General features: G+C 54.2%; 5 protein-coding genes across 5 annotated transcripts; 3 read left to right on the top strand and 2 right to left on the bottom strand.

Annotated features, from left to right (window-relative positions):
• Positions 1-53: 53 nt before the first annotated feature.
• DSM5745_01257 (M20 family metallopeptidase) lies at positions 54-1,144 on the bottom strand (the record flags this gene model as incomplete). Its single annotated transcript, XM_026743273.1, has 2 exons — positions 54-247; positions 298-1,144. 2 exons carry the CDS (start codon positions 1,142-1,144, stop codon positions 54-56), a joined length of 1,041 nt encoding a protein of 346 aa, XP_026609118.1.
• A 204-nt stretch (positions 1,145-1,348) lies between these two features.
• DSM5745_01256 (uncharacterized protein) lies at positions 1,349-3,004 on the bottom strand (the record flags this gene model as incomplete). Its single annotated transcript, XM_026743272.1, has 5 exons — positions 1,349-1,710; positions 1,762-2,484; positions 2,540-2,655; positions 2,707-2,846; positions 2,897-3,004. The coding sequence occupies 5 exons, from the start codon at positions 3,002-3,004 to the stop codon at positions 1,349-1,351; spliced, it is 1,449 nt and encodes a 482-aa protein (XP_026609117.1).
• Positions 3,005-3,321: 317 nt separating this feature from the next.
• DSM5745_01255 (uncharacterized protein) lies at positions 3,322-7,305 on the top strand (the record flags this gene model as incomplete). Its single annotated transcript, XM_026743271.1, has 2 exons — positions 3,322-4,291; positions 4,343-7,305. 2 exons carry the CDS (start codon positions 3,322-3,324, stop codon positions 7,303-7,305), a joined length of 3,933 nt encoding a protein of 1,310 aa, XP_026609116.1.
• A 244-nt stretch (positions 7,306-7,549) lies between these two features.
• On the top strand, positions 7,550-8,665 carry DSM5745_01254 (D-mandelate dehydrogenase-like dehydrogenase; the record flags this gene model as incomplete). The annotated part of the gene is made up of 1 exon (XM_026743270.1): positions 7,550-8,665. One exon carries the CDS (start codon positions 7,550-7,552, stop codon positions 8,663-8,665), a length of 1,116 nt encoding a protein of 371 aa, XP_026609115.1.
• A 4,855-nt stretch (positions 8,666-13,520) lies between these two features.
• Positions 13,521-15,249, top strand: phzA (putative serine/threonine protein phosphatase; the record flags this gene model as incomplete). The annotated part of the gene is made up of 3 exons (XM_026743269.1): positions 13,521-14,876; positions 14,928-15,158; positions 15,220-15,249. The coding sequence occupies 3 exons, from the start codon at positions 13,521-13,523 to the stop codon at positions 15,247-15,249; spliced, it is 1,617 nt and encodes a 538-aa protein (XP_026609114.1).
• Between the last annotated feature and the right edge of the window lie 241 nt (positions 15,250-15,490).

Here is a 15,490-nt window from a genome sequence, read left to right as displayed (position 1 = left end):
CGCTGCATGGGGATACGACGTTCTAGCTTCTCTATGAACGTTGAAGCATTGATTCACTGATTAGGATTCAGCATTTGGAGAACCAGCTTCTTGTAAACAGCCACACACTCGATCAAATCCGGAATCGCAACCTGCTCGTTTTCTCCGTGCGCATCCAAGATCGAACCCGGGCCATAAAGATACTTTTTATGGGTTCCATTCAGTCGAGGGACATCAGTGCCGTATGAAACCGGCATCGAGTCCAAGCCTATTGCTGAGATTAGTTGCCAGCAAACTAGGCTGGACTGGACTTCTCACCTTCGATCTCATGGTCCAGCAAAGTCTCCGGATAGCCGAATGACTTCTTCATCGTGACATCGGGATATCTACCGACAACCTCTTCCACCATTCTCTCGATGCCGTGCAAGTCAGCCGCAACACGAATACCACAAAGGGCGTAGGCGTCAGCAGCGAGAACATTGTAGGCGACTCCACCCTGCATCTTACCGCAGTGAAATGTAGTCGGACCCAGGAGTTGCGATGTAGGCAGCTCGAGTGCTTTCAGCTCATCCAGCACAGCAACGAGCGTTGCGGTGGCACTCTTCCCCAGATGCGGGTACCCCGAGTGGCAAGCAGTGCCAGTTACAAACAGCTCGAAGACAAAATGGCCCTTGTGCCCAGTAGCCAGCTTGCCCTCGGTGGGCTCTCCAAAAATGACAGCCTCCCAGCTCAAGCCCATCTCATTCGCAGCAAGCATTCCAGGCCCTCCCTTCTCTTCCCCCACAACAAAGAGCAGAGCCACGTCGCCATCTTTCACCAAACCCTCCGCCCGCAGCTCTTCCAGCGCAACAATCTGCGCCGCTAGAGGTCCCTTGTCGTCGCATGCCCCGCGGCCGAAAATAACGTCCCCCTTGATGCTCAGCGGAATGTGCGGCGGGACCGTGTCCATGTGTGAAGTGAGGAGCGTTCTAGCCTTGCGGTCTTTACCCAAGTACGCGTATACATTGCAGCGGTCGGAGTTGGGTGATATCGGTATGAGCTCCGCGGTATAGCCCAGGGACTTGAGATGGTCCGCTAGAAATATTCCGATCTGTTGTTCCTGCTCGCTGACGGAGGGAATCTCCATCAGCTTCTCAAGGAGCTTGACGACCGGTGTATCTGCCATTTTGCAACTTTCATTGTCGCAATCTTTACTGAAGTGGACAAATGCGACTACTTATGTTCAACTGCATTGGATGACGCATGCCCACCACATCCCGATCGGTAGCCGGCCCGGGAGCCGACTCTCTACCAAAATGGCGGACGCTTATTAGTGACACATTGATACATATACTCCTGGGTTGGAGTTCATGGAGTCTAGTCAACTAATCTACAGCGAGTACCGGAAATGCACATCATAGTCGCCCAGATCTGGGTTTGGCTCGATCGGGGTCCCAGCCAGTTCTGCAGCTCGAAGCTTCGCGGCTCGCTTGCGATTGACCCAGGTGAAGCCCGCCATGAGAACCAGCACGTCAACGAAGGCGAAACACGCCAGCCCCATGGCAATTGATAAGCCTGTGATGTATCGCGGCGAGCTCTCGGTGGTGAAGATTTGGCCTACCGCAACGCCAGCCGTGTTCCCGAGACAGAGGGTAAAGCCGACCATCGTTGCGCGCTTGTAGTGTTTTGATACGTTGTCTTGCAGCCACATAAGCGACAAGCCGGTTGTTGGATAGATTCCCAATGCCGCGACTGGCAACTGTCAGTGAATCTGGTGGAATTGGAACGGAGTCTGGTACTTACTGAAGCACGCAAAAAACCTCACCTTGAGGTTCTCAACGCTGATCAAGAGCGCATACCCAACAATCAAGAACAAAAGACTACCCGCAAGAAAAGGCCCTCGGTATCCAGTCCGATCGGAGAAATACGCGATGACCATGAAGAAGATCAATGCGCAAATGTATATCGGGACAGTCATGAGGTTGGCTTGCACAGACTTGTACCCCAGGCCGCTGACAATCGTCGGCATGAAGGTGGTTAAACCATACAGCGAGATATCGACCGAGAACTGGTACGCAAAGAAAGCATACCACTTGGGATCAACAAACGCCTTGAGGCATTCTGCCATAGAGAACTCCTCGCTAACGCCCCAGGTAGGGTCCGCGTCGTATCGCAGCTGCATCATCTTCTTCTCCTCATCTGTTAGAAACCAGGCTGTGGTTGGAGACTTGGGGAAAACAAGCCAAAACAAGGGCACAGCAACCATGGTCATGGCAGCCTCTACGGCGAAGAGCCACCGCCAACCTGAGAAGTGGGCAGTGTGGATTTGGGTCAAGCCGTACGCGAGAATCCCGCCGAAGGCGCTGGAGAATGCGCTGAATGCGAAGATCCAAGATGATCGCTGTCCGCGCTCCGACTTTTTGTAAATCCATCCGATGTAGACGTTGATGCATGGGATCAGGCCGGCTTCGAAGAGGCCGATGAGAAGTCTACAGGCATAAAGACCTCGGTGGTCTTGTACGAAGGCTAGGTTGACACTTGAGTCAGTGATCTATCTATCGATTTGTATAGATCAACGCACCCATTCCGAGACTGGCAGCAGCCCAGCACAATGCACTGATTGACATCAATGGCTTTGGGCCAATGACCTTTAGGAGCACGGCGACGGGGCCTTCGAAGGGGACATAGGTGGCATATCTAAGACGATGAGTTGTTGATCACGGTCCTAGAAAGCTTGTTGAAACTCACAGCAAAGTCGTCGCGGTACCGAATTGATTGCCCACGAGGCCGAGTTCCTCGGGGAGTCCTGCGACATTGGCATTGCCCAGGTTGCTTCGGTCGAGATTCGACATCATGTACAAGACGCCCATTGCGCACACGGCGAACAACTAACAGTGGTCAGTTTATCATGGCAACTCCTGAATCGGCAAGAAGGTACATCAAACTTCCTCATCATGCGTCTTTCCTTGACGGGGTCAACGTAAACATCAGACGAGCCATTCTCAGAATCTGTTGGACTCTGCACTTGCGGGCCTTTCTCTTCCATAGTGACTGACTTGATCAGGGTTAGACATGGCCTTCAGCGGCCTCGAATCGGCCGTTGCATTATAGATATACGCATGCCCGCCATATCAGCCACGGTGCACTGGCCTAGCCTCGTACGATCCGGCGAGATAGCGCTATCTACAGATCCCCCTGGGCGTGATAAGTTATCTACACAGGATCTTCCTATCAGTCGGCACGGCTGGCTGATAAGCTGCATCGGCTGGAGGAAGCCGACCCCAATCCCAGGCCAAGTATAGAAAGCGACTGGCTATTGACCTGACGGCTAGAGACAGCACCGAGCCTAAGCATCTACCCATCATGCCAGGAATCAGAATCGCCATCGACCGTGGGGGAACCTTTACCGACGGAATCGCCTTGATCCCGAACAGCACAACCGGCAAAGACCAAGAGATTGTGCTCAAGGTGCTATCGCAATGCCCCGACGAATACGACGATGCTCCAACCGAGTGCATCCGGCAGATCTTGGAGATTGCAACCAACACCAAGATCCCACGGGGCACGCCCTTGGACCTGGACAGCGTTGAGAGCATACGCATGGGCACGACCGTCGCCACGAACGCGCTCTTAGAACGAAAGGGCGAGCGAACGGCTCTATTAATTACCAAGGGGTTCCGTGATCTCCTGGAGATCGGGAATCAGGCTCGCCCTCATATCTTCGACCTCTCGGTTCGCCGGATGAAGAAGCTGTATGAGACTGTCCTGGAGGTGGACGAGCGAGTCACGATCGAAGGCTTCGCAGAGAACCCAGAGCCGCAGCCGATAGACATCAGCTCGGATCCCCAGTTAACGACCGGGATATCCGGTGAGGCAGTCCGAGTCATCAAGGTCCCTGATTACGAGCTGGTCCGCAGGGACCTCACAGACCTATGGGCCCAGGGATACCGGACGGTAGCAATTGCCATGATGCACTCGTACACCTTTCAAGACCACGAGCTCGGGATTGCCAAAATCGCGCGCGAACTCGGCTTCAAGCTCGCGGCGTCTTCGGAGTTGCAGAAGATGGCCAAGATTGTGCCCCGGAGCCAGTCGGCTGTTGTTGATGCTTACCTGTCGCCAATTACCGACAGGTACTTGGAGAGCTTTAAGAAGGGGTTCAAAGGGGGCCTCGAAGAGAAGCTCTTCTTGAATCAGTCTGATGGAGGGCTGACGACGTATACGAATTTCACCGGGCTCCGCGGCGTGCTTAGCGGTCCAGCTGGGGGAGTCATTGGCGTGGCGAAGACATGCTATGACGAGAAAGAGGGAAAGCCTGTATTAGGATTTGACAGTATGTTCTAGTAATCTGCATATTATATGTTTTCACTAATGCTTTTGACAGTGGGAGGAACATCAAGCGACGTCTGCCGCTACGCCGGGTCTCTTGAACATATCTTCGAGAGCACCATTGCAGAAGTCACAATCCAGTCACCACACCTCGACATCAACACCGTCGCAGCCGGCGGCGGGTCAATCCTCACCTGGGAGAACAGGTTATTCAAGGTCGGCCCAGGCAGCGCAGGAGCGAATCCCGGCCCGGCATGTTATGGGAAAGGCGGGCCGTTAACCGTGACAGACGCCAATTTCTTCCTGGGGAGGATCATCCCGGATCTGTTTCCCAGACCACTTGACTTTGCCGTTGTGCGGAAGAAGTTCGCCGAGATGGCTGAGGCCATTAACCTTAGCGGTGACAGCAAGTTCACGCCGGAAGAGGTGGCGATGGGGTTTCTGCAGATCGCCAATACAACGATGACGAGGCCGATTAGAACGCTGAGTGAGGGCCGTGGGTTTGAGACCAGGGCCCATGTTCTGGGTTGTTTTGGTGGTGCCGGTGGACAGCATGCTGTTGCTGTTGCGCGGGACCTGGGGATTCAACATGTTGTTATCCCTCGGTACTCGAGCATCTTGTCGGCATATGGTATGGCGTTAGCGGACGTTGTGGTCGAGAATCAGGAACCGGAGACACAGGCTTTCTCAGACAGTGCGCTTCCCGCACTGCAGAGTCGGTTTGAACGGTTATCAGAGAGAGGCCGAGAGGGACTTGCTTCGCAAGGATTCAGTGAGGAGCAAGTGCGGCATGAGTACTTCCTGAACATGAGATACCAGGGTAGCAATACTGCCCTCATGATCGAAGGACAGCCCGGGAAACTAGCTGATTTCGGTAACGCTTTTACAAGCCGCCACAAGCAGGAGTTCGGGTTCACGCAGCCGCGTGATATTGTCATCGATGATGTTCGAGTACGGAGTATCGGCAGCAAAGGAGCAGACATCAAGCTGACCAAGCCGTTTGAAGAGCTCCGGAGGGTTCAGGCATCGCCACCAGTGACCCCACAGAAGCCCCAGTCCATGAGGAAAGTGTATTTCGAGACCAGTGGCTGGACGGATGCCGGGCTGTTCTTCCTCGGTGATCTCCCGGTTGGTGCCAGGATTGCCGGGCCCGCGATGCTGGTCGACAAGACTCAAACAGTTGTTGTTGATCCGTTCAGCGCGGCAACTGTACTCCCCGAGCATCTGCTGCTGGAGATTCTGGACGTCGACAAACCCAGACTCAACAGCGGGGTCGTAGATCCAGTCCAGCTGAGCATGTTCGGGCACCGGTTCATGAGTGTGGCAGAGCAGATGGGGCAGACAATGCAGAAGACGTCCATCTCGGTCAATATCAAAGAGCGCCTTGATTTCTCGTGTGCCGTGTTCTCTGCGGACGGCGGGCTCGTGGCTAATGCGCCGCACATCCCGGGCCACTTGGGTTCCATGTCCTACGCCATCGCTTACCAGGCGAAGCTCTATGGGAAAGGAGAGCTGAAGCCCGGCGACGTGCTGCTGAGCAACCACCCCTGTGCAGGCGGAACGCATTTACCAGATCTCACGGTTACGACACCCGTGTTCGATGAGAACGATCCGGAACGGATCCTGTTTTTCGTGGCCAACCGTGGACACCACGCTGACATCGGCGGCATCCAGCCTGGGTCCATGCCGCCGCATTCAACGGAGCTCTGGCAGGAGGGTGTGGCTGTGGAGACCTTCAAGATTGTGAAAGAAGGGGTCTTTGACGATGCAGGCCTGCATGAGATATTAGTTGACATCCCCGGCTCGTATCCAGGGTGCAGCGGTACAAGAACGCTGAAGGACAACATCGCGGACCTGAAAGCAGCCATTGCCGCCAACAACCGCGGGATCGGTCTGATTACCGCACTAGTCAGGGACTATACATGGCCGGTTGTTGAGTTCTATATGAAGGCTATCCAGGACAATGCGGCACAGTCTGTGCGGAACCTGCTCAAGGTCTTCGCGAGGAAGTTCGAGGGGCAGGACCTACAGGCAGTTGATTATCTGGATGACGGCACGCCCTTGGCACTGAAAATCAACATCGATCCAGAGACAGGCGATGCAGTCTTCGACTTTGAGGGGACAGGACCAGAACACTACGGGAACCTCAATTGCCCCCCGGCCGTCATGCTCTCGGGAATCATGTACTGCCTGCGCTCCATGATCTCAACCGACACCCCGCTAAACCAAGGCTGTCTCGCCCCCATCAAACTCAAACTCCCGCAAGACTCCATCCTCTCGCCATCCCTCAAAGCCGCAACCGTCGGCTCCAACGTCGAAACATCCCAGCGCATCGTCGACCTCATCTTCAAAGCCTTCCAAGCATGCGCCGCGTCGCAAGGAACATGCAACAACCTAACATTCGGATACGGCGGTACGGATCCCGAAACCGGCCGCGTCGTCAACGGCTTCGGATACTACGAGACTATAGCGGGTGGCTCCGGCGCCGGCGCCGACTGGGCTGGTGAAAGCGGCGTCCACACGCACGTCACGAATACACGCATCTCGGACCCCGAGATCCTGGAGCAGCGGTACCCGGTTCTTCTGCGCGAGTTCTCCATCCGACAGGGCAGTGGCGGGGGTGGTCTAAACAAGGGCGGCGACGGGTGCGTGCGGGACATTGAATTCCGCATGCCGCTGCAGGTGTCGATTCTGTCTGAGCGGCGGGTTATTGCGCCGTATGGGATGGCCGGTGGCGAGGAGGGGAAGAGGGGCGTTAACTTGTGGATGAGGAAGGATGCTCACGATGGCACGGTGAGGACGATTAGTCTTGGTGGGAAGGCGACGGCGAATATGAACGCGGGTGATCGGATCGTTGTGCTTACGCCTGGGGGTGGTGGGTACGGGAGGGATCCGGGGAGGGTTGAGGGCAGGCAGGTCTTTGGGGCGTTTAGGATCGGGGATCGGGCTGGGGTAGAACGGATGGGGATGGGTGGTGGGAGTGTTAAGGAGAGGGAGGCTGTTGCTGTTAGCAATTAGTTAGCCAGACGAAGAATGAATGCATCTGGGCTGTCGTGCGTATCTCAATCGTCTTATCTGGCCTATCTCAAGCCATCAAGTTGGAGACGAGCAGATCGGCTGCAGTCCGACTCCAAATCGGCCTGTCTTATCGCGAACGCACATCGGTCGGCCAACTGTTGAGCCGTCTATATGACTTAGTATCGGTCCATCATCGAAGTATTAGACAAAGATAAAAGAAAGACACGATACCAAAGAGCTCACCATGCCGCCAGCTGAAGGAACCCGCAAACCCATCGACATCCTCCTCATCGAATCTCCCGTCCAAGCAATCGACCATGCGCGGCGCGAGTCCCTCGTGCAAAAATACAACCTGAACCTCATCTACTACGACTGCACCACCACCACCCAATTCAAAGAACGCCTCGCACCGGGCGGCGCATACAGCGCCATCACCGCCATCCTCCGCAACGGGTGGCTAAAGGCCGGCCCCTACGCCTACCACACGCCCTTCTCCGCCGAGTTCATCCCGCACTTCCCGCCGTCCCTGAAACTCATCTGCTGCAGCGGCCACGGCCACGATACAGCTGACATCCCCGCTCTCACGGCGCGGGGGATCTGGTACTGCAACACCCCGAATGCATGCACGGAGGCCGTGGCGAATACGGGGCTGGCGCTCGTGCTGGATAGCTTTCGGTACCTGAGTTATGCGCAGTGGTGCGCGAGGTACGACTGGATGGCGAGTCGGGCGTTAGGGCTGAAGGCCGTTGATCCGAGGGACAAAGTCCTGGGGATCGTGGGGCTAGGCGACATCGGGCTGGCCATTGGCAGGAAGTGCGAGAGCGCGCTGGGGATGAGGGTTGTATATACGGGGCCACGTCGGAAAGTCGATGCGGAGCGCCAACTTGCCGGCGGCGCGAGGTTCTATGGCTCTGTCGACGAAATGATCCCGCACATTGACTGTGTTGTTCTCTCTGCGCCGTATACGCCTGCTACGCACCATGTGCTTTCGCATGGGCAGTTTGCGCGCGCGAAGAGCGGCGGGTTGAGGGTTGTGAATGTTGCGCGCGGTAAGATGCTGGATGAGGGTGCGCTGCTTGAGGCGCTTGAGGCTGGGAAGGTCGTTGGTGTTGGACTGGACGTGCATGAGGACGAGCCGGGGGTTAATGACCAGCTAAAGGAGAACTGGATGGTGACGCTGTTGCCGCATATCGGGGTCTGCTCGGAGAGTAGTTGGGAGGGGTTTGAGAGCGGGAATTGGGGGAATTTGGAGAGCTGGTTGAGGACTGGGAGGCCGGAGACGCCTGTTAATTGGGTTGGGGGGAATCAGCATGATGATGATGAGAATGATGAGAAGTCGATAGTTTCCGAGTTGACGTGAGTTCCTCTGACGCCGACTCTGCGATGGAAAACGCTCCGTCTGCGACTTTCCCTCTTTGTTCGCAAGTTGCCTCTAGGTATAAACAGGGGCGCATGACCCATGCTCAGAGCAACCTCTCCCCCATCTCTTCTATATCCTACATCCATTGGACAATAAAGAATCATCAAATAGATTGATCTCGAAACCAACACTGAACCTCGCGGCGTAGACGTATTCCTATGCCAGAGAGGGGAGTCTCGTGCAGATGACGGTGGGATGCGGAGGTGGATTCACTGAATATCGGTGAGGATATGCCGTAAATTGCTCGTCCTTGTCCTTCATCGTAGTCATTATGATAGATCTCCGATGGCGAAGTAGGGAAGGGCTAGGCCGGAAATTGCATGGATCAGGATCAGCGGCGTAAGGGGGGAATCAGGATTGCCTTGGATGTGAACCATGGTCTCCATGGTTATGGTGTCTTTCCTGCTGCGGCATGCTGATTATTCTTTTATGTAAATCCGTCGGGGAAAGTAGGGTTGATTTCGGATTGAGTGCAGTTCCGCGACACTTCTTAGGGCTAAGCAGCGTCTGTCTTTGGGCGGCTCAAACTTCAGCACTACACTACTGGAAGCGGGATCTAAGTTGACGGTTTCAGCAAATACTGTCATTCAGAGATTCATAGAGATTCATACTCACCATGTGGAAATCCCTTGCAGTTCTGGCCCTCCTGAACAGGGCTGGCGGCGCCTGCGACGTCAGCGAAACGGAAGGCCACGACCTTTGACATGCCCCTGACCTGGACCACGTTTGGCTTCACCACCAACACCATTCGAATCCGTGCTCTCCCAGTCGGTTGACTCCTTCGTCGGCTGGACCTGGATCGGCCAGTATGCCTTTACTCCACGTTGCCATGGTAGTCTCGAGGACACTTGAAACTGCCTGCAGCCAGGCCAGAGTCTCTACAACCGGACACAGTCAAGGACATTCGTCAACGAGTCCAATCTCTACCCAGACCGCTTGTGGAGCCCCAACCACTTCTTCTTCTATGATGATCGCTCCGTCGGCTTCGGCTCCGATATCCAGCATGTCGGCTCAGACCACCATGCCAGGGTAACCCTTCAGCTCGCAGATATGTACTTCCAGCACGAATTTGCCTATTCCTTTGAGGGCGTCTATAGGCTCTCTCCGGTCTTCAGCTCCGACAACGCCTTAACCCAGTCGACCTTCTACCAAATGTGCGAGCAAGGCGTGTATCCGGCCCCATCATCTCCTTCCTATACTGCTATAACTCGACATTCGGCAACCCGGCACCTCGTCGCGAACGCGGGGCGCCCATGTAGAACACTTATGCCCGGCCGATTGAAATCACGAGGGCGCAGCCGATCACACTTGACGAGGAAACGGCTCCAAATAACGGGAACCAAACCTTTGCCTCTGTGGGCTGTGAGCGTGTCTCTTCCTTGCCGGCCGTCAAGTATGTCTTCGAGGGACATGGGAAAGTGTGGGAGGCGCCGGCTCAGAATTATTTTAAGAGGTTCCAGATGAATGGGGTGGAGGTCTGCGTGCTGAATGTTAGGACGCTGGGAGAGGAGGATTTCATCATTGGCAATTTTGGAGAGACGTTTGCGAAGAATAAGATTGTGTTGTTTGAGTTCGAGAGGCTGAGGGTTAGTTTGTGTTAGCATATTCCGCTAGGCCATAAAAATCAATTGGCTATAGGCCCGTCCTTATACCCCAACACGTTGGCTGATGTTCCTGAGGAGGCTAATTAGAATGGATCTCCAGTCAGTGCAACTATATATTTCATCGTGCGGTTGTCTCTGAGCCGATGGCCACCGTCGGCGACCGAAGACAGACAGCTCAACAAGCTGCCTTTTGCCACCATATTATAGTCTGTCCTTGAGATAGGGCATTGAGATAGGGCACAGAGAGACTCCCACAAGTGGCCGCGCAATGCTAAGTTGATGAATAGTGTCGGTAGTTGTGGACATGGGACGTGATTAATGCTGGATAGGGACTGCTTAGTCATCCGCGGAGAGTTCAGAATTGCTGCCTCATAATCCAGGTGTCTGCGCGCGCGTCACGAAGCATATGCCGTGCTCCTCAACCCGGCAAAGGATCATTTCGCTCAAACATCCAACGCACCAGTTTTTTACTGTACAACAGGGCCCAAACCTTGAAGACAGGTTCGTCTCACACTGAAACCCAACCACACCAACCTTATGAATTGACTAATGAATCCCCTGTTACCCCAGGTCAACACCCCCAAGCCAGTCGAGAGCCAGTCCACCTACTCCTCTCTTCCCCATCGATTCCATTCAACTCAAGAAGCGTAATCGAACACCAAGCTACGGCCGTCGATTGGTACAGAGCGCGATGGATGAAACCAAGGCTTTTCAATACTTGGAATCACTGATCGGAAGAACACTTCGAGTGCACGCGACCGATACGAGAGTTTTCGTGGGCCTTTTCAAGTGCACAGATGCGGTAGGCCATCGCGGGACGTTCATCGAGTGAGCCTTGTTGCTGATTCGTCCTCGCATTGCAGGCTCGGAATATCATTCTCGCCAACACACACGAGTATCGCTATCCAACAACGGCCGCTGTTCGAGATGCAGCCTCAAACGCGGCGTCCGAGAGCGCGCAAGACTCGCAGAAGCTAAAATTAAACATGACGAGTCGATTCATTGGCCTTGTGGTGGTCCCCGGTCAACACATCACGAGAATCGAGCTGGAGGAGACCCCGCAGAATCGGAAAGCACCCGCATCGTGATGGTGGCGTTATGGCGGGACTCAGCTACTCTGGAGGACAGTTTGGCGATTTACTCCCCTGGCGAACTCTAATGACCGTGATGACCCGTCTTCTCAAACTGCCCCTTTCTTTGCTTTTTCCCGCCGGTCTCTTTCAGGGTCGCCGCCTGCTTACAGATGTGATATGCAATGTTCACGTGGGAAATTGTGGTAACGGCTGTGCTTGATGGATTGGAAAACTGCCTGAAATGGATGCGTTTCTCGCTAACTATCCTCTGCATGTGTGCTTCCCCTGCAAGAGGAGGCTCAAGCTTGCCTTGGACTGGATAGTTTGCCGTCTTTGTCCAGGTCTAGGTCAGAGTTGGCCCACTTTCGATGAATTGCCAAGATCTAGATGCGAGACGCGAGGCCGGCTACTGCAACGTGGTTAGGAGATATGACGAAACAGATAGAGCTGCGTTATCTTGGCGCAGCAGTTGGCGCTTGGCAGCATATAACCATGGTCCTGACTCTGTCGGTTTGAAGCCGGAGATAAACTGGCGGTGTTCCTGCAGTTCAGTGAGTGAGGCGCCTGGCGCCTTGAAGGGAGTTAGCGATCAAGGCGCCGCCCATTATCCTCCGGAGGCCGCTTAGATGACAGAAAGCAACGCGCACAAAAAGAGGGCAGAAAAAGCAAAGGTGGCACGGGGGATTTTGATCTTAAATTGTGCGACCTCAGCCACGGTCAGTGGCCATGCAGAGTCGGGTATCTTCGGAGCGCGTCCTCGATGGCTTACCATGCGTATATCGTCCGTCACTACGGGGTTTGCTTCCACACAGACGGCAGTTGTGGGATCTAGACTAGCAGTTCTGAGACGGAAGGCCTATGAGCGCGCACGCGCAACTGGAGCCAAGACCCGATGAGGGGAAAGACACAGCGTGACGGAGTCTGTGCTGGGGCCAGCCTTTGTAAAGTTCAAGGCTGCGAGTTCCAACTTCCGCTTAGTTGACTCAGATGCTTTGATAAGCCTGGGATGGGCGGCTTAAGAGGCGTTCAGCCATTATAAAAAGAAACAAGCAGGCAGGAGAACATCCGTAGTCAAGTCTTATAATCTGCTCTAGTCTAGGCGTTAGCATAACCAGCTCATACCCCAGAGTTTCATCTCGAGCTGAAGTCAATGACGATAGCGATCGACAGGTGTCCCCAGTGCGTCTGATCTAGCTTCTGGGCACGAGTCGCCCTCTGCTATAATTGCATACTGCCCTGTTATGGTTACTCCATCTTTAAGTCATTGATCTCCATTCTCCAGGCATCCACCATCACCACCCGCGGGAGCTCCCGGGCCGACAGTTGATCCGGCTGCCACATCGGCCCAGCAGCGCAGTGGCTTTGCAGGAATCGAGACCGTCACTTTCACCGAATCAACTCGCAAGTTCCGGCCCTGGAGGCGAACTGTCGAAACCCAGCTCGTCTCTTTCATCGTACTCCTGCACTTTTTTATCGTCACCTTCTTCTCTCCGCCTACACGTACGGTCCCTTGCTCTTTCCCGCCGTTGCTAGAAGTACGTCTGCTCCTTCCCTGGGTGGTCTTTGGTCTCTGGTCCCTCCACATAATGACGCATTCTCCCACCGCTGCTCTCATCCCTCCCTCGACATCGACTCCGCAAGTTTCAAATTAGAAGTCATTCGTTTCGAACCAACTAAATACTATCGTTATTGCATCTTCAACCGCATCCAACTACTGACTCTCGGATTGAAGTAGCAATCATTCGACAAATCAGAGCTTTCCCTTCCGGTGACCTAGCTCTGTCGCTCGTAAGCTTTGCTGCTATCGTACCCTCCATCCCACACTAATTATTCCAGTATCAAGCCTCAAACTCAAGTCCACGATTTCGATCACTTCGTCCTTATCAAGTCAAGTAGGACTTCGTTTCGGTCGCAGTATCAGCTGTCGTTTTCGTCGGACATCACTCATCGCATCGCGTTTCGTATAATCCATCGTCTTTATATACGGTTAGCGGTCTACTGCAAGGTCACGGCCAAGGCACCCCTGACATTCCAACATTACTACGATTCGAGAACTTCTTACCTTGAGCTATATCGTTTGCCTAGGTCGGATCCTGGCGAACATCCCTCCTTGCAGAAATGGGGCAATCTCATTCCAAGGGCAACTCCGGCCCTGGAGATTCCTTACAGTCTTATCCATCATTTTCAAAGTCCGATACCAAAGAATCCCTACGGTCCTTTCGAGGTTCTATTAGGTCGAAGATTCGAAGTACGGACAGTCCGCGGGCGTCAACGGCCGCTCTTAGTCAAGATGACAAATCCGACGCTGGTTCCGTAAAGTCCCTTGGGAGTCGGCGCAGTTCCACCAACCTGAGTCGACCCGCCTCGGCCGATGAATCCGCCGCGGCATCACCTACGGATGCACCCGATCCTCCCCCGTCCCCGACGATGTCGAGCAGCTTGAAGCGCGGTCATCAAGATGTCACTGCCATGAAGCAGAGCGGCGAGGTCGATCACGTGTCTGATGCTCCGCCATCCGCAGCGCCCCCTCCAGGCTCACAAGCGAAAGTGGGCGAATCCATTCTGATCAAACGAGAAGATGCGTCGAATCCCATTCTTGACTTCATCATGAAGACCCCGCTCCATTCGGACACATCCTCCTCTTCCCCGGGCATGGGAATGGGTGCCTTGAAGTCAATTGATCTCGACGATATGATCACTCGGCTTCTCGATGCGGGCTACTCGACTAAGGTCACCAAAGCAGTCTGTCTCAAGAATGCGGAGATTACCGCCATCTGCACTGCCGCACGGGAGCTCTTTCTGAGCCAGCCGGCGCTGCTGGAGCTTTCAGCTCCCGTGAAGATTGTTGGTGACGTCCACGGACAATACACTGATCTCATCCGATTGTTTGAGATGTGCGGCTTCCCTCCTGCTTCCAATTACCTCTTTCTCGGCGACTACGTGGATCGCGGGAAACAAAGCCTGGAGACAATTCTCCTCCTCCTCTGTTACAAACTCAAGTATCCCGAGAACTTCTTCCTTCTGCGCGGTAACCACGAGTGCGCAAACGTGACCCGAGTGTACGGCTTTTATGACGAGTGCAAGCGGCGTTGCAACATCAAGATCTGGAAAACTTTTGTCGACACCTTCAACTGCCTGCCCATTGCAGCTACCGTTGCTGGTAAGATCTTCTGTGTCCATGGTGGTCTCTCGCCGAGCCTTTCACATATGGACGACATCCGTAACATTGCCCGCCCAACGGATGTCCCTGATTATGGCCTGCTCAACGACCTTCTCTGGAGTGACCCTGCCGATATGGAAGATGATTGGGAACCCAATGAGCGCGGAGTCAGTTATTGTTTCAACAAAAACGTGATAATGAACTTCCTTCAGCGCCATGACTTTGACCTTGTTTGCCGTGCTCATATGGTCGTCGAGGACGGCTATGAATTCTATCAGGATCGAATCCTTGTGACCGTTTTTTCTGCACCTAATGTGAGTACCTCCTACTTCTGCGCTCTGTTTCTCGGACTGACCGTATCACAGTACTGTGGAGAATTTGACAACTGGGGTGCTATCATGTCGGTGTCTGGCGAATTGCTCTGTAGCTTTGAGCTGTTGAAACCCCTGGATTCTGCAGCACTGAAGAGCCATATTAAGAAGGGTCGGAAAGAGCGGAACAGCTTGATCAACAGTCCTGTAGGTGGTGTCTTATCTTGTTTTGTTCCATCCGCCAAGAAGAAGCGCCGCGTCTCGTGCAACGACGCCGAGACTGTGGTGCCGTTTTCTTTTCGCCCCGATCGTCGCTCCAAGTCTACAGCTTGCTGACGCCCTCAAGCCCGCCGTTGTATCGGCGCAGAGTTTTTAGGAATCGTCAGACGTGTCAGTTATTGCATGCCAAGTATCTGGCATTCACATATCATCTACGAAGCGATCTCGACCCTCATGTTGTGGTCGATCGATAACCCTTGCCATCATTCAGTCAACCGGAGTTTATTATCGGACTGCCGGACTGCTTGACTTTGGTACCCATCCTGCGCCACACTCTGTCAGATGTGCGCGTTCCACGGGTGATGGCGATTGCAATTCGCCATATCAAAACCAGAAAC

The sequence above is a fragment of the Aspergillus mulundensis genome (assembly GCF_003369625.1).
Source record: "Aspergillus mulundensis strain DSM 5745 chromosome Unknown scaffold_0, whole genome shotgun sequence".
NCBI classification, from domain to species: Eukaryota; Fungi; Ascomycota; class Eurotiomycetes; order Eurotiales; family Aspergillaceae; genus Aspergillus; species Aspergillus mulundensis.
Note: the sequence above shows the minus strand (reverse complement) of the source record. Positions and strands in the feature narration are given on the sequence as shown.